Source organism: Malaya genurostris, chromosome 3, assembly GCF_030247185.1.
Source record: "Malaya genurostris strain Urasoe2022 chromosome 3, Malgen_1.1, whole genome shotgun sequence".
Lineage (NCBI taxonomy): Eukaryota > Metazoa > Arthropoda > Insecta > Diptera > Culicidae > Malaya > Malaya genurostris.
In genome coordinates, this window is record NC_080572.1 from 80,576,340 (window position 1) to 80,602,362 (window position 26,023).

General features: G+C 36.5%; 2 protein-coding genes across 2 annotated transcripts; both read left to right on the forward strand.

The window, feature by feature from the left end:
• The first annotated feature begins 335 nt into the window (after positions 1–335).
• LOC131438321 (CD2 antigen cytoplasmic tail-binding protein 2 homolog) lies at positions 336–1,727 on the forward strand. The gene is made up of 2 exons (XM_058608242.1): positions 336–686; positions 786–1,727. Exons 1-2 carry the CDS (start codon positions 544–546, stop codon positions 1,684–1,686), a joined length of 1,044 nt encoding a protein of 347 aa, XP_058464225.1. The 5' UTR covers positions 336–543; the 3' UTR covers positions 1,687–1,727.
• Positions 1,728–2,530: 803 nt separating this feature from the next.
• LOC131434706 (probable citrate synthase 2, mitochondrial) lies at positions 2,531–25,469 on the forward strand. Its single transcript, XM_058601726.1, has 6 exons — positions 2,531–2,630; positions 2,905–3,007; positions 5,269–5,427; positions 14,355–14,481; positions 23,231–23,922; positions 23,982–25,469. Exons 2-6 carry the CDS (start codon positions 2,960–2,962, stop codon positions 24,354–24,356), a joined length of 1,401 nt encoding a protein of 466 aa, XP_058457709.1. The 5' UTR covers positions 2,531–2,630; positions 2,905–2,959; the 3' UTR covers positions 24,357–25,469.
• The last annotated feature ends 554 nt before the right edge of the window (positions 25,470–26,023 follow it).

The window sequence follows — 26,023 nt, forward strand, 5'->3', positions numbered from 1 at the left end:
TCAAAGCACCAAACACTTGAATTTCTCGAAAAACTCGGACTCTAGTTATCAAACCAATTGGATTGATGGTATTGACAATACTTTGGATTGACAATAATACTGTCACGTGTAAGGGCAACTATACAGATTTCCTATGAAAATATCTGGCATCTCTGCTTGGCAGTTTGATAAAATTTGATCTGGCATCTCTGGATTTAGCATTTCAAAATGATTACTCGATTAACATTACAAATAGTCCTACTCGCAAATGACAAACTCGGTTTGTTCTTTTTCTTTTCAAATCATCAACGTGTAATCCTATATTTTTTTGATTATCTTTTCAGTTCAGGTAAATAAAAAAGATAATTGTTTCTAGTCGCTTTATCATCGGTTGAGTTAGAGTGAAAGATTGAAAATAGTTAAGTAAACAAAGAGAAATTGTCTTATGCAGATAGTACCTTTTCTAATGTTTGTCTTCTAGTCTAGTTTAGTGTTATTGTTCAGATATTGCGATTTGTCGAGAAAATATTTTATGAGCCATCGTGCAAGTTTAATATAGCACTGATGTACAAACGCACAGCTTCCATAGTAGCCGAAGAGGACAACTATCTTGATGATCTTGTGCATGATAAACAGAGCAACCGACCTTCCACTAGTAAACATACTCTAGACTCTGACGAAGAGGATAGTGGTGACGATGATACTCAGTGAGTACGAAATCGTAATGAAATTATATTAAAAATAATGATTTCGATAAAATTTCATATCGATATAATTATTGGACTGGGTGTATTGTATTTTTTCAGGTACAATGTTCTTACTGAGAACGATATCGAAGGTGAGGAAGATGGAATCGCCCGTGTTGATGGAGAAACCAAAATTACCCCTTTCAATATGAAAGAGGAAATGGAAGAAGGTCATTTTGATGCAGATGGTCATTATTTGTGGAAAAAAGGTGGAGAAATCCGCGATAATTGGTTGGATAACATAGATTGGGTCAAAATAAAGAATGATCCCAACTATAAAGACAAAAAAGTTAGTCTAGTAAAAGGGTTGGCAGAATCTGACTCAGAAGACGATAGCGATGATAAAATCAAGCCTTTTGATGCATCTTCAACGTACCGAAGTATACTAGATATGATGGAACCCAAGGAAACCATCAAGAAAGCTCTTCAAAGGATCGGTAAAAAAACGGTGAAATTAACTACTGCTCAACGTTGGAAAATGAAAAAGTTAGGTACTTTGGATGAGTCTAGTGAAAAAATTACCAAATTGACGGAATTAGCCAATGAAATTCTGACACAAGAAGGTAATATGGATATTTACGACGAAACCTATGAGATGATTCAGAAAAAAGTAAAAGATTCCAAAGGACAGCCTGACGAAGAATTAGACATGTATGCAGATGATTTTGATAACAAGGAGAAAGTCAAATTGAAAGAACATAATTCGACGGATGGTTCAACTCGTTCCAATGAGGAACCTTCCTCTTCCAAAACCCGAATTGATGAAATCACTCAGGGGCAAATGTGGGAATATAAGGAACAGCAAAATGCTGATAAGATACTCGGACCTTTTACAACGGAACAAATGCAACAATATGCTGAGGAAGGACGATTCAGCAGTGGAGCATTCGCTAGAAAACTGGGCTCAGAAGATTCTCGGTTTTACTCTGCTGCTAGAATTGATTTTGAGTTATATTTGTAATTACGATAAATAAAACGAATGTAGATGAATCTAACTAGAAAGCACTTTTCCTCAAAATGCGCACCGTCAAACTTCAGCACAAAACCAGCCTGTCATAGCAAATGTAAAATTGTATTTTTTAGTTTAGTCCATTTGGTTTTGTTCGGAAAAAAATTTCGTTTACAAAATACCGCCTTTTTAGTTTTAATGCTGATAACCGCATATTCTACCAAAATACAATTTCAAGTGAGAAGCATCTCCCTCCATACGTCATGAACTTCACAGCTCGGTGAACTCAACATTTTACTGTGGATGTTGACAGATGGTTTATTGACCACTATCATAAAAAGCGCGAAAAATCACGACGAACATTACAAATGATACTATCTACAAATGTGAATTCATCTGTTTTTTTTTAATTTTTCCTTCAAACTACTGTTGCGGAATAATCCATAGATCGATAGACTGTTGAGGCGCCCAAATGATTTGAGTAAAATGCTTACAATACCGATATTATCGGAAGAGAAAGTAACTAAACTATCGTTTAAAGATTGGATCTTTTGTCATGTTAGTTTTCAAATGGTGAAAAGCATAAAATGCCGGTTACATTACCGCGATTTGATTCTCATATACTAGTGAATGTTCTAAATGTTTCAGGCACACATACTATTTTACTAAAAAAGGTTACAATTTACATTACGTAACCCTACAAGAGAAGTTCTTGAATAGTTTTATTTCCAAAACCAGTTACTCACATTGTAATAAATAATTGTTATTATTCATGAAAAATCAGAACATATTATAGCGTAATTTATGGTAGCTCTCAAGCCACGCCGCCAGCGCGGGGAGTTCGGTGAGCGTAGTTCTCTTTCCTTTAGCTCAGTTGGTTTGGTGACAGCGAGCAGTAAAGAGGTGATTGACAATCTTGAGGAAGCGTCTCCTTTCTCATCGTGGTGTGGAAATTGGTTAGTAGAAGAAGGAGAAAATTGTGCGTTCGTATAGTGGAAATGAACAGTGTCTATGTGTGTGTATAAGTAGGAAAAGTCCTCACTAATGACAGTTCCTTATCTAGTGAATTGATTTTTAGATTCCCAAAAATAAAACTATAAATTAAATCGAATCAAAAAGTTGGCATTTGCGTTATAGATTTCCAGTGAATACATGTGTTTGGACGAAACTAATCCATTGGCAGTGGGGCACAAGTTCCTTCAATTTTCCCTACTTTTTCTTCTCTTCTAGGTTTGGAAGGTTGTTTTGCGAATAAAAGAAAGCTAATTAGGAATCTTCGACGATCATGGCTCTTAGCCGCATCTACACATCAAAATTGGCTAGCGCCAACAAGGTAAATGGAAATTTCCTCTAATCAATGTAGATGATGTAGAGCCGTTCATATTTTCTATCCATTGAAATCGACGTCAGGTATCTGTTTCATAACATAAATGAAGAGGTCAGGAAAATCCATACACATTTTCTGTTACGTAATGTGCGGTTCTACTAGTCTTCTGATTTAGATATAGTCAGCGATACGAATAATGAATTGTAGTGACCATGCAGTTACTTTATTAACAGAAAAACCAATAAATATCTAATTCTACACTTGCACATTTTCTACTACCTACTACCATGGATTTTTCCTCGATGGCACATTGTAAGCATCGATGTGGAGGTACGTTTAATAGTACAATTTCATTGAAGTAGTTCGTACATTTACCGCACTAATAGGCGCGTGGAAGTATATTTTTCTCTTCCTAGGAAGTTGACCTAGGTTCGATTAGAGGACAAGTTGTGTTATGTAGCAGGCTAGAAATTACGTTGCATTGAGGTGTGCTAACTACAAATAAGCATTCTTCAACCTATGTTGGTATTTGTAGCGCAATGTTAAGTAATAAAATCATGTAATTTGGTATGTTGGGAATGTACTTTTTAATCGATAATCGACCTTCACCAAAGTGCCAAGTATTGTTAATTTGGCAAAAAACTGTTCGCGAATTTTCCAAAGTGTGCACATTTTGTGGATTTGGTGAAGAAAAAATGAAAAAAGTATTTTGAAACCTGCTAATTTAAACAACTTAGAAATGTATAGCAGAAGAGGCATCCCTGTTTATCATATCAGCTAATTTTCGTAAGATAATCTACTGTGAGGTTTAAGCCCACTAGTGCAACAATAAATACCGAAATCACAGAAAATTGTCAATATTTTCTTCTTGAAATATATCAACTAGCTTCGAGGAATTAACCCTGTTTTTGACTAATCTAAAGTTGCAAGAAGCCACATCGGCAGAATTCAGCAAAATAGTTTTTTTATCGGTAAATTACTAGAGCTAATGAATTGAAAAAAAAATCGTCTCTAATCACCTTTTAATCGTTATAATTATAGACCAAACAAACAACACAATACTGTGACGAATCGATTATAGTGGCGATTATCAGTACACTCACTTTAGTACAATTACACGTGTGCATAAATGCTAAAACTTCTTCATATATCTCACGCGTTCAATAGTATCGAGTAACCATTGCATGCAGTCTATCAAGAGTTTACGTCACCGCGATATCACAGAAAAACCAAAGACAAACCACCGCAGCCCATGACTAGTCGGCATATACTTCGTGGTAGTCAGACAAGGAATAGCGAAAACTAAAAAACCGGTTCGCTATCGAGTGTCTGAATAATGACCTGACCTTCCAAGTTGCTTCCTCGCGCATTCTTCTTATGTGTGTGCTCAAACTTCTCTGCCAGGCCATGACCATGTGCGTACACAATTTGATAATGTTCTGGGCCCGTAACTGAGAAGACGAAAACGAAATACAATGCTGCGAAGGTTTTGTCGTGCCTCCAATTTTTTCTACGAACGATTTACTCCAGCTCATTCAGCTCGCTCACGATGTGAAGCAGGTTGGTTGCTAGTCGCTACACCGTTTATCGGCCTCGACCTCGTCTTCATCGAACGGGAGTCATCAGCCAATCACCTGACTGGTTAGGCAGAGATTGAACGTACTACTTGGCGCTATTTTATTTTACTACTCTCTACCTTTGTTGCAGCAGTGTGCGAAAAATAACATTATAGCAGAGAATACCGATTATCAAGAATAAGAGCAAAAGAAAATGCATTTGTTGCTGCAGAGCATCTTGAGAATTTTGGTCGTTTCTTTTTAGTCTAGTTTCAAAAAGACTTTGTCTATCATGAATCGATATCAGCAATTCACGTTAGATTGGATCATGAAGGGACAGCATCACTAGAGTAGCTATTTCTGAATGATCCATTGACTAAAAGTAAGACGAAAATAGCAGCATTCGAATTGTCGAACTATTTTTTCTACGATATTGCTTTTTAGAGCCAAAGCGAAGACAATGCTATTTATGCAATAGCCCTACAAAATGTTATAATATAATGTACAACTATTGCGAAGATGTTATTATAATTACGAAAACAGCTCGCTGTGTTATTTTTATCAAATAAAGGATTTACTTACGTCGATATCGGTGGAAAATCAATTCATAAGAAAATTCTTAGTTCAGTGTTATTAGTTTATTTGATGTGTGATAAAATTTAGTTTTTAATTTAATTCATGTTTTTTTTTGTTTCCGTTTCATTTCATTAGAATCTTCTTCCTTTGATCACGACCTACGTGCGTAATGCTTCTGACAGTACCGATCTGAAAACTGTCCTTAACGAAAAAATTCCGAAAGAACAGGAGCGCGTCAAAAACTTCCGCAAGCAGCATGGCAACACCAAAGTCGGTGAAGTTACTGTCGATATGGTAAGTTTTTATCAGCTATAATAAATAACATTCGGGAGAGGCGTTTTACTTTTGGCACTGATAAAAGTGGAGCGCATAGGCACATACTCAATATGAATAATCTTTGCTTGTTCTACGAATTGTACTGATTAGAAAGTAGTTATTGTTCAATATGTCACGATGACTTTGGTATTTTTATGGCATACGTTTCTTGCCATATACATGATACACGTCGTTTTACAATCCAAATAAAATTCATGTTTTCAAACTATTTCCTACGTGAATTATTTGCATTATTTAAATTTCTTAGTGATACCTTTCTTATTCAGCTGATCTTATGTATCCACCAAATAAAAATCCCATAAATTCATAAAAAAAAATAAACTCGCCAAAGTTTCTCCAAACGTTAGCATCGTTGAATCGAATCACGTGACATCATGGTACATCGTAGCTGTATGCGAATTCGGCCCAGACTCATCGACCGCGCAGCTGCGTTGGCGAACTCGCCTCAATTGAATTAAGTTATAGGCGAGAAGCTTTCAACCTCGCTGATGTGGGCAATCATATTGTTACCGGCAGGGTTAGGAGCAGTCAACTGCCAACTAGCGTAAATTGACCTGCGTGATGAGAGCGGACAAATGTGCACTTGCCGGTCATTTTGATCCAGTTGGCAGTAGTGGCGCTACGATACCACCCAGGAGTTGCATATAATCCAATCAAATCTGTTACTGAGCTTGATCGTGTGTTCCGTCAGATATTGAAACCATAAGTGTAGAGGAACACAGGCTGGGAAGTATGCACTATTCATTTTACTAATGCATTTGTCACTAATTAACATGTTCTAGAATAATAGTTTATGCATCTTTTGAGCTTTCATTCAATCAACATTTGTAGGCTAATGTTGAATAAATCATGTGAATCGCTAAAAATCGGTTAGCGATCTTGGATCTAAATTTTAAAATATGAGAATCGAATCTCATTGAATTGTCTATCTTGGCCAAATTGATCTTTACTGGAAATTTCAAGATTAAATCAGAAGTAAATGCAGAGATTCGCTGTCCTATCTATAAAAGTTAAAAAAAACCGGATATTTCTTGTTTCGTCGATTGTTGCAATTGTGAAGTTGTCAACTTGCAACGGGCCAACAATGTAGATATTACGGAATTTGAAAAAGCTACTCCCTATTTTGCCATCATACGAAACAATTGCGAAGCAATATGAACATTTCAATATATAAGCATAGATAACATTCGTTTTAATTAGTGCGTCATCACTTTATAATTGGTTTTCTTTACGTTTAAAACTCGAACTCTATTACCAAACTTTGGTCTACGTGGTTTATGAACGGTCCCTATATCAAATTCCAAATAATATCTGAAAAAAATCATTATCAAATTTTTCTAAACTTTGTAAATATTTTTTATAAATTTTTGGCATCAGAAAGTAGAAGAATGAAGGTTTATTTTCATCCATCATGAATCACTGGAGTGTCGCTCACCGCGTTTTTATTTATAACATGTTTTTGTAGGACCAGTGGTACGTTACAACTATTCGCGAGTTTAAGAAACATTTTAAATAAATGGATGGGCTTCTTCACAACCTGTAACGGATTCGTCTCGGTATAAAAACGACAATTTTGCTTGTTTACCGCGCCGTCCAAGTGGAATTCGCCTTGGCGGTCATCGTAATATCGCTTAGCGAAATCGCACCACTGCCTAGCGTCTTGTTCGCACCAGTTTCAACTGCTAGGAACGACGGATTCTTTGAAACCGAGTTATAAATAAAACCGCGGTGAGCGACACTCCAGTGCTCCATGATGGAAAACTACTAGACGAAAATAATCCTTCATTCTTCTATTTTCCGATGCCGTGTTTGGTTTCTCCTTCCCTTGTTTGGTTCCAGTGTAACCGGAGTACAAAATGTGCCAGGTTCCTTTGCGCAATCCTGTACAAAAGATAATGAATATTCTTCCTTTTTTACGCCATTTTACAAAATTTTATATAATCGTAAGAAAACTTAGCATTCTTAATTTTCACAAATTTTACTTTAATATTTTAACCGAAATTGTACTTCAATAATTTCAACCTGGCTATTCCGTGTTACCTTAAAAAAGTTGACTTTGCATCGGAGACCCGGAGAGCCCTAGTGCTCTATAAAAAATCGACTCAGCTCCGTTTTATCTATCCGCTCCATTTTTTCGGATATGGCTGAACCGATCTCAAGAAATTTGGCTCGTTTGAAAATTCCTATTGAGTTATTGATCAAATCCGAAGATCAGATGGATAACACTTCTGGTGAGATATTATAGTATGAGTGACGTAACCGACAAACCGAACTAATAATAAAAACCGATTCTAACAATCTTAAGCTCATTTGAAATCCCTTATCAAGCTCCAGTTTTAGAGATATAATCCTTTAAGTCGCGTAACCAACAGACCACACTTTTTGTTATCCGAAATGCTTTCCTAGAAATGGCTGAATCAATTTGAACAAACTTGGTCTCATTTCAAAGCTTCAGTGTGGTCACAGGTCTCGTCCAAAAGGATTGTGCAGGGCACTTCCAGTTCCGTATATACTACATGGAATGAGAAGTTCCGGGCCTAACAAAGAAAAAGTCGTATTATTACCGTGTAAACTTTTCAGTATAATCTCCATCTACAGTGATACACTTGACCCATCGGTCCTCCAATGTTTTGATGTTCTTTAAAGAAATAAGATTTGTCTAGGCCTTCAAAATAGACTCCCATTTCTGCATTCGACGAAAATTTCTTTTCCCGGGGAAACCTTTTCAGGTTTGGAAATAAATAACAGTCGCTGAATAGTTATGCACGAATGCGCTGGTGCGTCTTTCTTCATAGCTTGATGAAAACTAGAACTCGTCTGACACGATCAACTGTTATTCAAACACTAGTGAATAAATTGTAATGTAATTTGGATTGGCTAGAGGCTTATTCTCAACAAAAATGTGACCGGCTCGAAACTATTCACGTCTTTTCTGTGAGAGGCCCCAGACTTTTCATTCCATGTAGTATTATCGTAATGATGACATTACCAACAAAATACACTATTTTCGCAAGAAAGACTCAGCCGATTTGATGAACTTCGGCTAGTTTGAAAACTGCAGAGGGATAAATTCTGAAGTTCAAAAGTATTATTGCTGATGGTTCCGCAAATGTAACCTAATGAGCAACCTAAACCTTAACGCACCCGTTTGTGAATTTCCCGGATAAATCTGCACGGAAAGACCGATTTGGCGAAAAAATTAGTTGATTTTCTGATTTTAGTTAGTTATTTTTTGAGACAACTAAAAAAATCTTACTTTTGCTTATTTAGATTTTTTAATTCTAATTTCCTTGATAATAATAAAATATTTATTGAAATGGCTATTTTTTTAGTTGAATTCACCAATTGTCATTTCTTAGCTAAGGCACACTTCATATCCATTCAACTAATTTTTTAGTTGAATTAGAGAAATAAAACGTTGTTTTCAACCAACATAAATGGTTGAATTGGTTTCTGCAATTTGCAGCTATATGGCGCTCTGTCGCCGAAATAACGCACCTTAATGACTACTAGCCACTAGATGGCACACTACTACCGAAAAAACTTTCAGTCGCGGTTGTCTTTTCTATATTGGCAGGTATAAATACGATGTTGTATTGGAGAAAAAGACATAAGCGAAACTTCTTTTTGAACATTTTTCTTCTAAATCGCTGTTTTCTTCATTCGACTTCGCGAAATCGACTCTCTCACTGAAAACTTTGAGCACTCGGAAAATAAAAACCGAATACAAGTAGTACATCGAACGGCGTGGCCCGGAAGGTTGGAAGATACAAAAAACATCATTTGACATGTACAATTAGAGTGCAACATTCGAAACTCAATTCACTGTTCCGCGTAAAAACATTATTACGCACAATCGCTTCAAATGCGCACCAATTCTGAATAAATACACTTTCCACTAACAGTTTACGTCATTTTTACATACCGGTTTAGAAATTTATATATGGATATATCCTAACACATGCGTAAAACATCTAAACAATTTGCAAGCAGTTTCAACAAGACTGTCCCTTTTAGCTTTTTATTGGATTGTTTTGTTTTGACACTTCTCACGAATTTTGTGGCTAATAAACTGGTGATAGATAAATAGAAACAAATTTTCTGATTTTAAAAACAAAATTAGTTGTCAATGAGAATTTCGTGTTGGATTGAGATATTGCTGGTTTGTGTCCAGAATATTCGCCAACTAAACACATTCTCTAAAAATAAGAGTTTTTTTCAGGAAATAAATTCTCAATTTTAATTTATTTTATTTTGGAAATTTTGTCAACTAATTCAAAAACAGTAATACGAATTAGGCGCAGAGCTAATTTCGGTCGTTCCGTGTGGAAATTTTGAATCTGGCCAAATTTGTGCCAAAAACAAGCTCATTGAAGAAAATTTCACGATGAGATTATTTGAATGACAAGAGAAGGCATTCTCATGCCATTATGTGTTTAAAGAATTAATCCTTAGAATGATAAAAAATAATTTATTTTAGTTTATTTCTGAATGTCTAAATGTTTCTAGTTTTTTATGCTAAGAAGGACTACAACCTCTGTTAAATCCATATACTACTACATCTGAAATATATCCGAAAATATAAAAAAGGTTTATTCTTCTAAATCAATTTCAACATCTTCAAAGTAATCCTCTCCCGACAGCATGCATTCATGCCAACATTTTTGCCAGTCCTCGAGGCATGCCAAATAGCCCTTTTTCGGTATGACCTTCTTCGATTCGGCTCTTATCTCTTCAATCGACTCGATCCGGAATCCACAAAAAGAGCCTTTTGAGTTTGTAGAACAACCAGAAATCACACGGAACCAAATCAAGCGAATACAGTGGTTGTGGAAGGATATTTATGGAATGTCTGGTGAAAAACTTACGGAAATTCATTGCAGAGTAAGACAGCGCATTATCGTGGTGCCAAAACCTGCTTTACCCAAATGACGCATAACGCCGTAAAAATATTCCTTGTTTACAGTTTAGTCGTGCGAAAGTAAACATGACCTTGACGACTTTGGCGTGATTTTTTCGATCTTGCTTCTCCTTTAGCACGGAATTCACTGCACTGATCGGTTGTTTCCGGCATGAACCCAAGTCTAATCGCCCGTAATAGTTTCAGCTTATCTTGATAATGTAAAAGCATTGTATCGCTCGCTACGGAAATTATTCGAAAAAATAAGTGTTTTAGGTTTCAATCGAGATTTGATGTGTTTAAGATACAAAATATTCTTCAAAAAGGTAATTTTGAGATATCAATACCGTCAGCAATGAATTCATCATCAAATGAAACCGTCGGTTGACAGTAAGAGTACTGTCAACTTCTTGAAACAATAATCTAAGAGGAATTTCATACAAGAATCATCAGTTATATGATTTATACTAATTGATGTTACACACGCCAATAATCATTTTAATTTTCCTGATCAACATTCTAAGATTGCTTCAGGAAATTTATCATGAATGTCACACCTTTGATCCGATGCGAAGCACGAATTAATCATCGGAATCTGCTAAATGAAATAGAAATAATATCCAAATTCTCGCTAGCCGAAAAACAATAAATTTTGCCATTCCAAACCACTTGCTAAGTAATCCGAAAATCTCACATCTTCCCGCTAAGTGGGCTTTTTTGTCCAGTGCTTCTATTTAAGTTCAATGTCATACAATTAGAACATACGCCGGGGGCTGGTAGTGAAGCTGAAGTTAGTTCACACAGGTATCATTGATTGACGTACATTTGCTTATCGCTGAGCAGCAGCTCACGATGAATAGCCATGTGACTGATTAGATAAACGGCACGTCCCATGGTAGGTGAGGCTGAGCTTCGCTATTTTCACTGATCACGTGATGATGTCGGTACACGATGAAGAGGCTTGTTTTTAATTTCTTGATTCGATAAGCTAAACGAAGAAAGTATTTTTCTGATAAGAAGAGTTATTTTATCGCATACCCTGCTAGAACACACTGACATTGAAAATAACCTTCGGACAACAGTGCATGATGCACTGTATGTGCATCTTATATGGAGTTGAAAACTATACCAGCTTGCAATGAGCGACTGTTTTTTTTTTACAAATGTTCATTCCAGAAGGAAACTTATATTTTTGTATATTTAAAGTATTGGTCATTGCCAACTACACATTTTTTCCCATCTTTTTGAAAATTTATGGATTTTTCGCCAACAAAAATATGCATTTTTTGAATCAGAGAAAGAATTGGTCCATTTTTGACGTGCATGCTCCTCCGACCCAAAAAGCGGTAATCTGAAGGGGCATGGTATGATGAGTAGAAACCAAAGCTCAATCGCCGGGGCGAAGATCGAAGACAAGTTAAAACACGTCCACGCACAATAGCTGTCTAAAACTGACTGGTCATTCAAAATGACCGTCATTGTCAGCATAAATGAGGGTCATGAGTACCAACACAACGCCATCAAAAGATAAAAAATCGAACATGTGATGTGATGTGAAGTGAAGCCACCATCAGTTCAAGGACTTGCCAGTGGATGCGGGTAGACTTACAGTAGCCCCAATATGACTCATCCATTCACCTTCTTAGTATAGCTGTTACCGAAAAGCGAACAAAAAGGGTTGGGCGGATATGTAAGTAGAGTCACTTACTCGTATTCCGCGGAAATAAAAGATGCTCTTCCAACCAGTGCATGGATGAAGCATATCGCTATACATGCTTGAAGCCGTATCTCGTGGTACATTACGGCAAAAATCATCTTGGGCCTTCATGAACAATTTGAAATATATTACTTCAATTAAGGGGGCCGTCTTGGGTGACAGTAGTTTTAGATGGTTTACTTTTGAAAAACTTTCGCAACAAAATAATCATTTTGTTATACATCTTTAGATGTGAAACTGTTCTATTTTTATATATGGGGATGAAAGTTAAAAATTCAAAGGAAGGGAAAATACAGATAGAAACGTGGTCAGGTTTTGAACACTTACAGTTTAGTCAATTTCGTTTTGATTACTAATATTACCACCGATGGATTGTTAATATTTCTACGTATCGTTTTAAATGGCTGCAGCCAGGTATTTTCAATATCATATGATAGAAAATCTAATCATTAGTTAGCAGCGTCTTATTTCGCCTGCTTGAAATCGGAGACGCTATAGTATTTTACGGGCTTTCTCTAACAGGTTCGACGATTTTGAAGGAGTAAACGACATGTTGATTGGTTTGCGTGTTCAATGTTCTTCGAATTTACTCTCGAAAACTTAAAGCTTTGCCTCCGTCGAATGACCATTCAAGTTAACGCCGGAGTGGAATAAATTGAGAATAATAATAATGATAATAATAACAGCAATGTGTTATGAAATGTGGCGCTCGTACTTTTGCGCATTAATTTGCATTAAAAGAAAATCAATTTTTCCCCTTTTTTGAGACTACATAAGAAAAACTAACAAAGTGTTTCTAATTCTTTGAGTCTAACTTGAAAAAATATTTGCGCTAAAGATGCACTTTGAGGAAGACGCGTAAAAAAAGGTTCCTAATTTATTCATAATAAGTATTGTCTCAATACAAATCTAATATACCTGAACTATTAGAGGGCCGTCGACTTCTTCAAAGAAATCATTCAAGGCCGTGATTTGTGAAAAAAACTAATTGTATCTATTTGACACGCTAGATTATCCCGTTAATAGCTGCATGTTCTAATAGCAAACTTTTCTTGTAATAAATCTCATTGTCTCGCTATTAGAATTACTCTAGTCAAGTCAACGAATAGCTACAGTTTTAATTTTCAATGTCACTGTTGTCATGCCCTGTACGCAGAATCCTCTAGTTAATTTATCGTACGAAATAATAAAAAGAAGGAAATTACACATGCACATACACAGAGCATGCATTATCTCCTGCCAAGCGTTAGAATTTGACCTTGGCCGTACTTCACACTTCATTGCTTATTAATCTTGAGTATCTGCTTCGAAACTAAATGTGCGATTTGCACCGATGGCAGACTTTCTACATTAAAATCAAAAGTCGCAATCAGCTCACAACCAACACAAAGTGCATACTTTCTATAAGGAACCAATACTTTTTCGTAAGCACTTGTTCGTAACATTCGATGATGTAAGTACTAATGAACTGATACGGCGCATACCTCTCGCTATGCCGAGCTATCATTATCGCTAAAGTGAGCATTCTCAGTTTGTGTGACTCCCTATTTGCAGCTATTAATCCGTCTAATAACGAATGTCACTAATGTCGTGTCATTAGGGGTACTGGCACTCATCTTCATCCCCGTTGCTGTTCTCATTTTTGACATTGAACTAGAAATGAGTAATGAACTGAAATGATACACGATGGAGAGTTTCCGAGATTACATTAAAGTTTGTTTCAATGTAGCCTACCGGTTGCAGACAGAATTCAGAATTATCTGAGAAGTACTTTGTAAGTATACTGTGTAATTAATAGTCACCGGTAACAACACAATTAATTTGTTCCGCGGAATAATTTATGCGACTCACTACAACACCGTTTGAAATTGATCATGCATCGGTAGAGGTTAAGCTCAATGACGAGATTTTTCTCTGGTACAATACAACGATAGAAAAATCTCAATGGGAATTATGAAAAAAAAAAGTGTTTTTCAGAAGTAAATATCTATGGTCGAATAGTCAACACATCACAGCCCGACTGTGGGACTAGTGAAAACACATTTGACTGACCATTCAAAACACCGCCATCATGGTCATGGTACTACCGCTATCAAGGGTGAAATGACTTGGAAAATGAATGTCATTCAAATTTATCTTTTTTTCAGCAACCCAAGCAGATTGCATAACGGTGGCCAAAAATAAACGCTTCTCTAAAAACAGATTGCGCGCAATCACACGACAAGAATCTTAAAATGGAACGCTTGTATTAATGTTATGCTCTTTTAGATGTACGGTGGTATGCGAGGAATTAAGGGTTTGGTTTGTGAAACTTCAGTACTCGACCCGGAGGAGGGTATTCGCTTCCGTGGATTATCAATTCCCGAATGCCAGAAGGTCCTTCCAAAGGCTCCAGGTAGGTGTCATAAAATAAAATATATTACACGCTTCCCTAAAGGTTTGACATGACATTACCGTATTCGACTTTGCATCGATAACAAGACTGAGACATGAATAAAATATTAACAGCCTGTACATGCACTACCGCCGCTTTTGTAATAAGTAGATGTACTTGAAACGTGCGATCAGTGACATCTATTGCTCTGTACTGTGCCGTAGTAATTGGCACGATCCGCGCGCGATGGCGAATGCCCGTCCTTAGTTTAAATGTTAGAAGTGCTTGCTTATGTCTTTGACCCGTTTGATATGCATTCTAATGCACTTACAGTAGGAAACAGGTCTAGTGTATGAGGAAGTGGCGCTAGTACAGTTGCATATTTGTTATTATACTAGATTGACAGTGTAGGGAATAAAACTGGTATAAATAAACGGATTTGATTAAAAACGAATTTCAATTAGTAATAAATCGCAAACCTTATTTTACAATCTAGGTTTCTTTATTTTGAATTTTCAAAGTTATGCGTTTTTTATGCGAATTTACTAAGAGATCTGGTGTAATCTAGAAAAAATTCCATTTCGGAAATCTCAGCATTTGTCTCAATTTTAAAATCGGTATATTTCAAACACTTTTATTTGAATTAACATTATATCCCGACGTTTCATGAATTTTTAAGACATCCAACATACAAATTTTTTTCCTTGGTATTGCGGTTTTTAAGCAAATTTTCAAAATTATGCAAGTTTTATGCGATTTTTTTATGCAGTACGTATTTTCCGCATAGAAAAAATTTCATTAGCTGTTGTGAACATTTCATATCTAGATCAACATGAGAAAAGTGCGAAAGAGCTAAAGTGTAAACAAAGCATGCTACTCTTTAATTCGATTGAACAACTCATAAACTATTACTTTCATCAAAAAATTTCCTCAAGAATCGTTTAGTTATGCTTACAACGAGACTTGTGTCAAGGTCGTAACTCAAAAATAAAATTTCTCCATCATTATTGTTTATAAGCCTTTCAACTAAATTGTTGAAAATTTTTCAACAAATACGAATAAATATATTCGAATGTTAATCATACTTTTGAAACGATGGGTCGGTCATTTCGCCGTGATGTTCCGCCACTTGAAATGTCAACATTTGAATTTCGCCATAGTTCATTAGCAATTGAAATATGCAGCCGGCATTCAGTTGGTTTGTGTTCTTTTTACCTATAGCACTATCACTATAATTTTAGGCAGAAGCTTAAAAGTACAAAAAAGAAAGCTAACATTATCTGAATATTATGTTAGGATTTTAGACAAAAAAAAAACAAAAAAGTTGCACTGAACCCTACTCATAAATATTTATTTTACTTTCATCAAACATAAATGAAATGCAACACTTTTCGGCTCAAGTTTTCTATCAAGGTTATAAATTGTATAGTTCTTAACTATTTAATTGCTGTGAATTTTCGCGTAAGCCTTTCCTTATAAAATAGCATTCGATTGTTGTATACCTATCTTTACCGGCTGTTTTTTTGATTCGATGAGTTTGAAATTTCGCCTATTTCAAATTTTGGTCTAGATATTATTTCATTTATTTGATTAAAATTTAAGATACTTTACAAGCAACTTTTGATTTAAGTATAGAAGAAGATGATGTCATAGATATAACCGAGAGATTGACGTAGTTATTTGTAAAAATTCAGAGTTCAAGCTGGTGATATTTTGAATCTTTGAAGTTTTATACGTCGCGACGCTTCTGGACTGATATTCAAAGTGGGGGAGACCGGGGCTGGTTAACCGAAGAGGCAGGTTGGCCGAGTGGCTTTTCTGGAAAGGCTATCATGCGTAGTGGTGACATCTATAGTGTTTTGGTAACGTATTGGGTGATTACACATGTACCGACGTAATTTCAGGTATTTTTGTGTTATCGTTTGTGCAGAAGAACGTTTGTTATTTCTTCGGAACTGTTGAGTAGATTTCTACTTTTGTAAAGTCATACGTGTAACGCGGATCAATTCACGTCCGATTTCCAAAAAAGGTAAGGGAGGGTATTCAAAACATTACAAAATTACATATCGGTATCCAGTATAACTCTTCCTTCATTTTTGTTAATCGCGATTGTTCTTGAAAACATTCATTGGGTAGGTTGACCAAGTTTTGTGCGGGGTTGGTTGGCCGAATTGTATTTTTTGCTTAAAGTAATGTGTACTTGAATATTTGTGAAATGTTACCCTTTTTTTGAACGGAATTAAGTAATGAAAATAATGAAATTTATTAACAAACAGAAATAAAAGATTCGTCGAGACTTGTTTTCGTTCGGCACGTCAGGAAAGACTTAGCACTTCTGTGCTGATTACAAGTGTGTTGCAAATAGCAATAACTTTACGTCTGCTTAGCGGTTCAAATTGAACTGTTTAACCCAGTATGAAGCGTATGATATATCATACGTAGAAATATCTATTTTTCAAAAAATGTTTGCAAAAACAGATAAACTACACTACGCAACTTCTTTGGGTGTTAAATCTGCAGTTTGTTTTTCAAAATTTCATTGTATTTTGATCCTTGACCTTTGACCTACTAACGACTAGAAATGGTAGTGCAAAAGTGAGTTATATATTGCTTTGTATTTTTTGGTCAAATTATGCGCTAATACTTATATCTTGCGACAAAACATTAGCAGAGGCTCTAAACAGGTTATATTTATAAAAAAATCCCGAATAATGTGTAAAATAATGTAAAATTTGATGCTAGCATTTGTGTGTATAATATATCATACGGTGGCATAATTTCGTTTCGAAAAGATTTTAAACAGTGGTTTTGCGTTTCCCATAATCTTCAACACAATATGCTGGAACGGATGATATCAGCTCATTTGATTCAAATTTTAAACCCCTCGGGTTATAATGGGTTAAGTTTGCAGTAAGCAGTTCAATTTGTCTAAGACGAAACGTAAAGATAGTGAAATTGGTTATGTGCCCTAGCACAGAATAAGATTAATCCCTAAATTAGCATTTAGAGTTCCTGACCGGATAGGTCGCAGATTGACCCAACCCCGAGCTAAATTCGTCTTCTAGTATAGAATCTGCTGCAAATGAAGGCCATTCTGAAAAGGTCATACCTCCACAAAGGCGAGTGTAAGGATTGACGCTGGAGGAGGGAAAGGTAGAAGCGAGAGCTGAAAAAAGTTCAATAATGCTGCCGAAACGAAGTCTAAAATAGTTAAGACTAAAAAGTGAGGAGGGGAATCTTTTACGTACCTACACAATACGAAATGTTACATGCTAACTTTTTTTTGACTAATAAACTCTTTCCATTGATTCATTTTGCCACTTGAATGTTTGAATTTGAACGAATGAAGTATACTTTTCATTGAAAGAAATGATAACTTAGCAAATTTAAAACAATTTACAAACACAACGATGGATTAAAAAAACCTTATTTGGAAACGCTGAAATGGAAATTTCTGCCCCGTCGTCCGTATTCAACGAACATTGCTCCATCGGATTATCATTTGTTTCGATCCATGGCGAATAGCTTGTCAGAGCAGCACTTTCGAAAACTGCTAAATAACCTACACATCACTACTACAGATAGAGAGGAAAGTTGAAAATGCATGAAACAGCGAAAATTGAAAATTTTGCGAAAAAGTATCGCCCGAAGAAAGGACTTGATGCTTCAGTCTTCTCCTCTCCGAAGAGACGCTTTACCAACTACGCTACTCTGGTACTCAACAGATGAACTCTCGGTTAATTTTTCAAAAGGGCGTATAAACAAGTGACAGTTTCTCTTTGTTTACTTTCTCTTCTATTAATTACCAAGCGGTTCCCACGTTTATCACTCAACTCTTTGCATGAAATGATACCCGAAACTTTTGACTTTCGAACAGAATAGTGATATCAAAGAAAATATTTTTGATCACATCACAATTAGAGATGGTCGGGTATAGAAATTCTTATACCCGAACCCGACCCGTACCCGAGTGATCAGCAAAAAAAATTACCCGTACCCGACCCGTACCCGATTAAAAATTTAAAAAATTACCCGTACCCGACCCGTACCCGATCAATAATAAAAAAAAATTACCCGTACCCGACCCGTACCCGATAAAAAATAAAAAATTTTACCCGTACCCGACCCGTACCCGATTAAAAATTACCTGTACCCGTACCCGACCCGAATGAGTAGTAAAAAGTTTACTAAAATTCAGGATGGAAAAAATAAAGTGTTTTAGATAGCGAGCTAGATAAAGCGTATCAGGCTCTAGTTTGTCAGTAAAATACATTAAAATGCTTGTTTACATTTAAACATGTAAACAAAGACAAATAATAAAGACATGTATGTGCTTACAAATTTATATATATAAAAATGGATGTAAGTTTGTATGTTTGTAACGCGATAACTTCGGAACTACTGAACGGATTGCCACCAAACTTGGCACAGGTACTTCTTGTATTTCAGAGATGTTTTAGGGAGTATATTTATATGGGAGGGAGCGTAGCACGTGTCATTACCAAGGGGGGGTCATGAAAAAATTCATATAACTTCACAAGAGTCGATACGTTTTGTAGAACGTAGAAACATTTTGCATACCTTAGATATGACTATATGAGGGGTGGATGTAGCAAGTGTCTTTAAATAGGGGGGTGTAGTGTTTAAAACGGCATAATTCCGAAACTACTGAACGGATAGCCACCAAACGTGGCACAGATACTTCTTGCTCTTCTGAGATGGTCATAAGGATATTTTAATGGGGGAGGGAGCGTATTAAGTGTTCTTAACAGGGGGAGGTTATGAAAAAAATTTACTAATTTGACGAGAATAGATACTTTTTTAAGACCATAGACACATTTTGCATGTATTAGATATGATTATATGGGGGGTGGATGTAGTAAGTGCCTTTAAAAAGGGGGGTGTAATGTTTGTAATGACATAACTCTGGAATTACTGAACGGATTGCTATCAAACTTGGCACATGTACTTCTTGCTCTTCAGAGATGGTCATAAGCGTATTGTTATGGGGAGATGGAGCGTAGCAAGTATCATAACAAAGGAGGGGTCATGAAAAAATTCATGTAACTTGATGAAAACCGATATTTTTTGAAGATCTTAGAAACATTTTGAATACCGTAGATATAATTTAATGAGGGATGGATACAGCAAGTGCCTTTAAAAGAAGGGTGTAATGTTTGTAATGGCATAACTTCAAAACTATTTAACGGATTGCTATCAAACCTGGTACATGTACTTCTTGCTCTTCAGAGATGGTCATAAAAATATTTCCATGGGGGAAGGGAGCGTGGGAAGTGTCCTTAACAAAGGTGGTCATTAAAATATTATCTAATTTGACAAAAATCGGTACTTTTTGAAGACACTTTTGCACAACTTAGATAAGATTATAAGGATATTCTGTGGAGAGAGGCTGTAGTAAGTGCCTCTAAAAAAGGAGTGTAATGTTTGTAACAACATAATTCCGGAACTATTGCACGAATTGCTATAAAATTTGGTGCAGTTATTTCTTGCTCTTCAGAAATAGTCATAAAGGTATTATTATAGGGGAGGAAGCGTAGCAATTATCATTAACAGGAGGAGGCATGAAAAAAAATTCAAAAATTTGACAAGAATCGATAATTTTTGAAGATCATGCAAACATTTTCAATACCTTAGATATGATAGATATGGGGAGTGGATGTAGCAAGTGCATTTAAAAAGGGGGATGTAACGGCATAGCTCCGACACTACTGAACGGATTGCTATCACACTTGGCATAGGTGCTTTTTGCTCTTCAGAGATAGTTGTAAGCGTATTTTTAAGGGGGAGAGCGTAGCAACTATCCTTAACAGGGGTCATAAAAAAATTTATTTAATTTGACGAGAATCGATACTTTTTGAAGACCATAGATACTTTTTGCGCAACTTAGAGAATCGACATTTAGACTAGAAGGAGGGTTTTTGAAAATAAATTTTATTCTCCCATTTTTTATAAAACAAGAGAGTGGCAAGAATTTCAAGGTCGTATTTTTCTTTAAATAATTTTAAAAGTTCTGGTTCCATTTTGCGGGGAATTCAAAGAACTAAGGGAAAATAGTCTTTGTCTGCTTATGAACGTGAGTGTATTCAAGTCTCAGCATAACTACAAAACAACTAAACGAATCGCCATCAAGTTTGGCACATGTACCAAAGGTGGGAATCGATATTTTTTGAAAAGCATAGATACTTACTACACTACTCAGGGTAATCATGAAAGAGATCTGTAGTACGTTCACTGACAAATTTCTAGCAACTAAATGAGGTTTGTCGAGAAATGAAATTTATGATTATTGAGAGATCTGAGATGGGGCACTGATCATTCGCAATTTGAACATGAACGGAGTATTGTTCGATCGGGTTTCCGTCTAAGTTATGTTTCACTACAAGAGTATTTCACTAAGCAGGACAACTTCGAGAAATTTTTTCGGTCTTCCCTTCACGAAACATTTCCGAGCAACGCCGGGTAATTCAGCTAGTATTAAATAAAAATCTGGTCCGTTCCCGGTCTTCTGAAATGACCGCACTCACCGCTTGGTGGAGCGCGAGATTAATTGCATTGTTATCATTTCGACCAAAGTGTGCCATGAAATCTCAATATATACCATTGAGCTAACGTATCGAAAGGGTTCTCACGGTTTGACATTGGCATTATGAATGCGATGATGGGAACTCAGCAGTGCAACCAATTTATCACCATTGGTGCCAGTTTCACGGAGGACCGTAGATGTGCGCCAAAAAAAGATCGTGACTGTCATGTCTGGAAATTCGTTTGTGATAAAAATACACTGTGAAGCATGAATAGATTTCAAATGTCTTTGGTACTTTATACTCATTTACAAATGTCAACAAAAGGGAGTAATATCTACTCAAATTTTTCGAGAAGCATATTTATCCAAAATGTCGTAATACCCATTCTATTCAATTTTTGGTAGGTATGGTTTTTACGAAACAGTGCGACTTTTGATCCAATTCTTTAGAACCACAAGTAAGCGTGCTCATTATCTTGACACACAAATAAAAATTCACATTAGAATCACTTGAAAAATCACGAACATTCCCTAAAATTGATAGAGTATCATCGGTTCGTTTACGTGAATTGACCAAACATCGAATAATTCACGTGTATTCCCGGTGTGAAAAATTCAATTTTGAAAATGGTGAACTGTGAGTCCTTCAAGTGTAAGTAGTTTGAACATTTGTAGGTACTTTGTAGGTACACGTGAAAATTAAGGAGATATTCACAAAAGAGAAAGTAAACAAAGAGAAACTCTCATTGGTTTATGTGCCCTTATGAAATGTTGACATCGAACTGGCAATATAGCTCAACTTGCTGTGCCATCAATCGGTGTCATTTCAAGTGAGGTGACACCACCCAGAAGTGAAGAATAAGAAGAACTTCTATGCAGATTTTCTGAAATAAATGTTCATGTTTTTATGGTTAGAATCCTAATGATTTATATGTAAATTTTGAAAATCTCCAACCAATATTTAAAATAACAGTTCTCTGGTATCTGAATGTGATATGAGTACTACACTACATTTTATATATTAATCAAATAATTTTTACTGGATTGTGCATTATACAGCTTTAAAATGGGAGTCCATTAAAACCTACGTGGAAAGTAGGGTCTGACAGCAACATCTTAGAGCTAATGCAGTGTATCTTATTAAATATGTTATAAAAAAGTAGGGTGGAAAATATTCACATAACTTTTCACGTAACTATGATTGATCGTTTTTTTTAAATGAAGAAAAGAAATGTTTTTTTCTGGAAAAAGATGCCAGTTTTCAGGTCTGGTTCTAGGCGCGAATGTCAAAACCCCTTGAATCAAATTGTTTATTTTTCGGAACAACTGTTTTGCAATAAAAAATTCTCGTCAACGTGTAAACATATTTATGTGAAGTACAAATGCTCGGGTAATCGATCAGAAAAAAAATTTACCCGTACCCGACCCGTACCCGAGTGAGTAGTAAATTTTTTTACCCGACCCGACCCGTACCCGAGTAAGCAGTAAATTTTTTTTACCCGTACCCGATCGAAAATAAAAATTTTTACCCGTACCCGACCAAAAACCCGTCGGGTACGGGTACGGGTCGGGTTTCGGGTAAAATACCCGATACCCGACCATCTCTAATCACAATCACCGAAAGAGAGAGTGATTAAAGAGACACTGTCACTTGCTTCTACGCCCTAATGAAAAATCAACCAAGAAATGGTGTTGAGCTTGTGCGTGATACTAGACACGAGCCGAGTGGAATTCAATTACTGCTCTAGCTGCTGGGTGACCTCATTTCGCAATCTCTCGATTAAACGGTGTGTAACAACAAGAAATAAGATAAAATAAAAAAAATCCAAAGCGTCCTGCTGGCGAGCTATGGATAAAGGAGAGAAGGTTTATCCATAGATTTAAATTTAAAGAACGATAGTCACTGTCGGGAGTACTGCCACTTTTATAATTTTGTTATTCCGCGTTCAACGATTTTATGTTGTTTTTCCGAAAATTTTCTCCTATGACTTATCTAGAGACAGAGAAAAAAACGACAGTGCAATCCGATGGTGATCTCTTCTAATGAACCATGCACCAAACCATTCTTCTGTATTTGTCATCTGAACATAAATTTATATTTCATTTTAATTTTCTTGTATAGACTCTGCAGACATATTTTCCCTCATAGTTCTAATGCACTCGACAAAATGTACTAGTAACGGACATATTCTAAATGAAATAATTGATAATCTCTTTTGTTTCCAGGTGGCGCTGAGCCCCTACCCGAAGGTCTGTTCTGGCTGTTGATCACCGGCGATGTTCCCACCCAGGCTCAGGTCGATGCCTTGTCCCGCGAATGGGCCAACCGTGCCGCACTGCCATCGCACGTTGTGACCATGCTGAACAACATGCCCACGACGCTGCATCCTATGTCGCAGCTAAGCTGCGCTGTGACCGCTCTCAATCACGAGAGCAAGTATGCCAAGGCCTATTCCGAGGGCGTGCACAAGAGCAAATACTGGGAGTACGTGTACGAGGACAGTATGGATCTGATTGCCAAATTGCCCGTCGTTGCAGCTACAATTTATCGTAACACTTATCGCGATGGTAAGGGAATCGGTGCCATCGATCCCAAAAAGGATTGGTCTGCCAACTTCACGAAAATGTTGGGTTACGAAGACGAAAAGTTCACTGAGCTGATGCGTCTGTATCTGACCATCCACAGTGACCACGAGGGCGGTAACGTTTCGGCCCATACGGTTCATTTGGTTGGTTCAGCTCTAAGCGATCCCTACCTATCGTTTGCGGCTGGTATGAATGGCCTGGCTGGTCCACTACATGGCCTTGCTAACCAGGAAGTATTAGTGTGGCTGCAGAAGCTCCGTAAGGAACTGGGAGATAATGCCAGTGAAGAAAAGGTTAAAGATTTCATTTGGAAGACACTAAAATCGGGACAGGTAAATAGATTTTTATACAAGTGTAGCAAAAAATATATATACTTCTTGTCTGTACTCAGGTTGTCCCCGGTTATGGTCACGCTGTTCTGCGTAAGACCGATCCTCGCTATACTTGCCAACGCGAGTTTGCATTGAAGCACCTGCCAAATGATCCACTGTTCCAGCTGGTTTCCAACATCTACAAGGTCGTTCCACCAATTCTGACTGAACTGGGCAAGGTTAAGAACCCATGGCCCAACGTAGATGCTCATTCCGGTGTCCTATTGCAATACTATGGTTTGAAGGAAATGAATTATTATACTGTATTGTTCGGCGTATCCCGTGCGTTGGGTGTTTTGGCTTCACTGGTTTGGGATCGCGCTCTTGGACTGCCAATTGAACGCCCGAAATCTATGTCTACTGACGGACTAATTAAGGCGACCGGTGCCAAGTAAGCTGACGGTAAATCTACGAAATGTAAAACTCAAACCAAAAAAAAAAAAAGAAACAAAATAAGTGAACAATTTTCAAAGATCCCCGAGTACCATGCGAATTAGGGAGCCGCTCAAGCAAAGTAATAATAAAGAAAGGAACCCCATAGCATCTCGTTCAAGAGAATGTTCGGGAAAGAGTGTAACAACAAGTCAAACTTCAAATTGAGTTCCCCTTCATAGTTTTACTTCGTCCTCACCAACTCAAGCGCTAGGCAACAAACCTTTCACGCGTATACATTTGTAAAATTGTATGATTTTAATTAAGTGTTAAAAGCATAAGTAACTTAATTAGTTTTAGGGAACAAGCTAAAGCTTGCGGGCGCTAACACAAGACAAGGCTTCCGATACCATTCTTATCAGTGAATATCAACAAATAAATGGGAGCCTTCTCGCAGAAGTAAAACATACTTTTATTTATTTTCTATTTAAAACCTGTTAATTTAATTGCTGATTGATATTCAAAAGCTTGAATGAAGCGGCCATGAAAAACAATAAAGAGGAACCAAAAACAATAAAACAAATGTTATTCTCTTATACAATCACAAGAGATCGATTAAATACAACATGTAGAATATGCTACCTCATAATCATCCCGATTTTGTAAAAAAAAGACGAATTATTTCATTTATTGATAAACGTCCATTAGTAGTTCCTCCATGTTCATTTTTCAGTTCCAATTGTTCTTTGCTTCACAACTGCCCACAACAGTTCCCTTATTTATAAGAGCCACATTGCAATCGATATTTGAAAAGTTACGCATTCAATAGGAAGAAAATATATCGATCTGATTCGCCAAAAAATAAATGAAGTTGTTTAGCTTCATGCAACAAAACCAAGGAAAATAGCAACTAAGCGTACATGCTGTTTAAACATGGTATAAATACTTAAAAATATTCTTCGGTAGTATTGTTTTGCGTACTGTTCTTAACATTGGCTTACGACAAAATTAGTCAATCTGATTTCCATGTGACCACAGTAGTAACGTTGATATGCAAAATATGAATTCAATAAGCATCATCCTGAAAGCATTATACAATATAGCTGTGAACATACTAAATTAAATCTTTGAACAAACGAATGCCTAATTTACTGACTTTAACACCGAACGAAAACCCTTTTCAACCCCAAAAAACTCATACAATGCACAGTGGGGAAAAATGGACCAAAAACGCGACGGAGGAGGCAAGATTTTTTTGGAGGCATGATACAGCACTTTTTTTGTGTAAAATAATCAGTAAAATCGATTCCACGTATTTAGAAGGACCACACGAAACGCTATCATGTTCATTTCACCCCAAGTTCCCTTTTTATACTGTATCGTATCGAAGCTTAACGATATAACATAACACCGAAGTAGTAGTAGAAGAGCGAATAGAGTGGTTGTACCGTTTTACCCCATTTTTTTTCTAGTTATAATATGCAGTTGAAATATGATCTACAATCCAAAAGCAGATCCAATACGATCTATCAATATTGGTTCATATTACGTACAAAACATCTGTGATCCAATCAAACACAATGGGAATGCCAGTATCAGCCTGTTTTACCCCAATTTATATCAAAAATCGAATTGCTGGTTAAACTTTCTTTCGCATACCGGAAGGAGGCTGATTGCGCTTGATGAAAAT

Bases quoted from the DNA above. Each gene is read 5' to 3' on its own strand.
- LOC131438321 (XM_058608242.1), top strand. From the start codon at position 544: ATGTACAAACGCACAGCTTCCATAGTAGCCGAAGAGGACAACTATCTT. The intron at 687-785 runs GTGAGTACGAAA...GTATTTTTTCAG, and splicing joins AGTGGTGACGATGATACTCA to GTACAATGTTCTTACTGAGA.
- LOC131434706 (XM_058601726.1), top strand. From the start codon at position 2,960: ATGGCTCTTAGCCGCATCTACACATCAAAATTGGCTAGCGCCAACAAG. The intron at 3,008-5,268 runs GTAAATGGAAAT...TCATTTCATTAG, and splicing joins AATTGGCTAGCGCCAACAAG to AATCTTCTTCCTTTGATCAC. The intron at 23,923-23,981 runs GTAAATAGATTT...GTCTGTACTCAG, and splicing joins AGACACTAAAATCGGGACAG to GTTGTCCCCGGTTATGGTCA.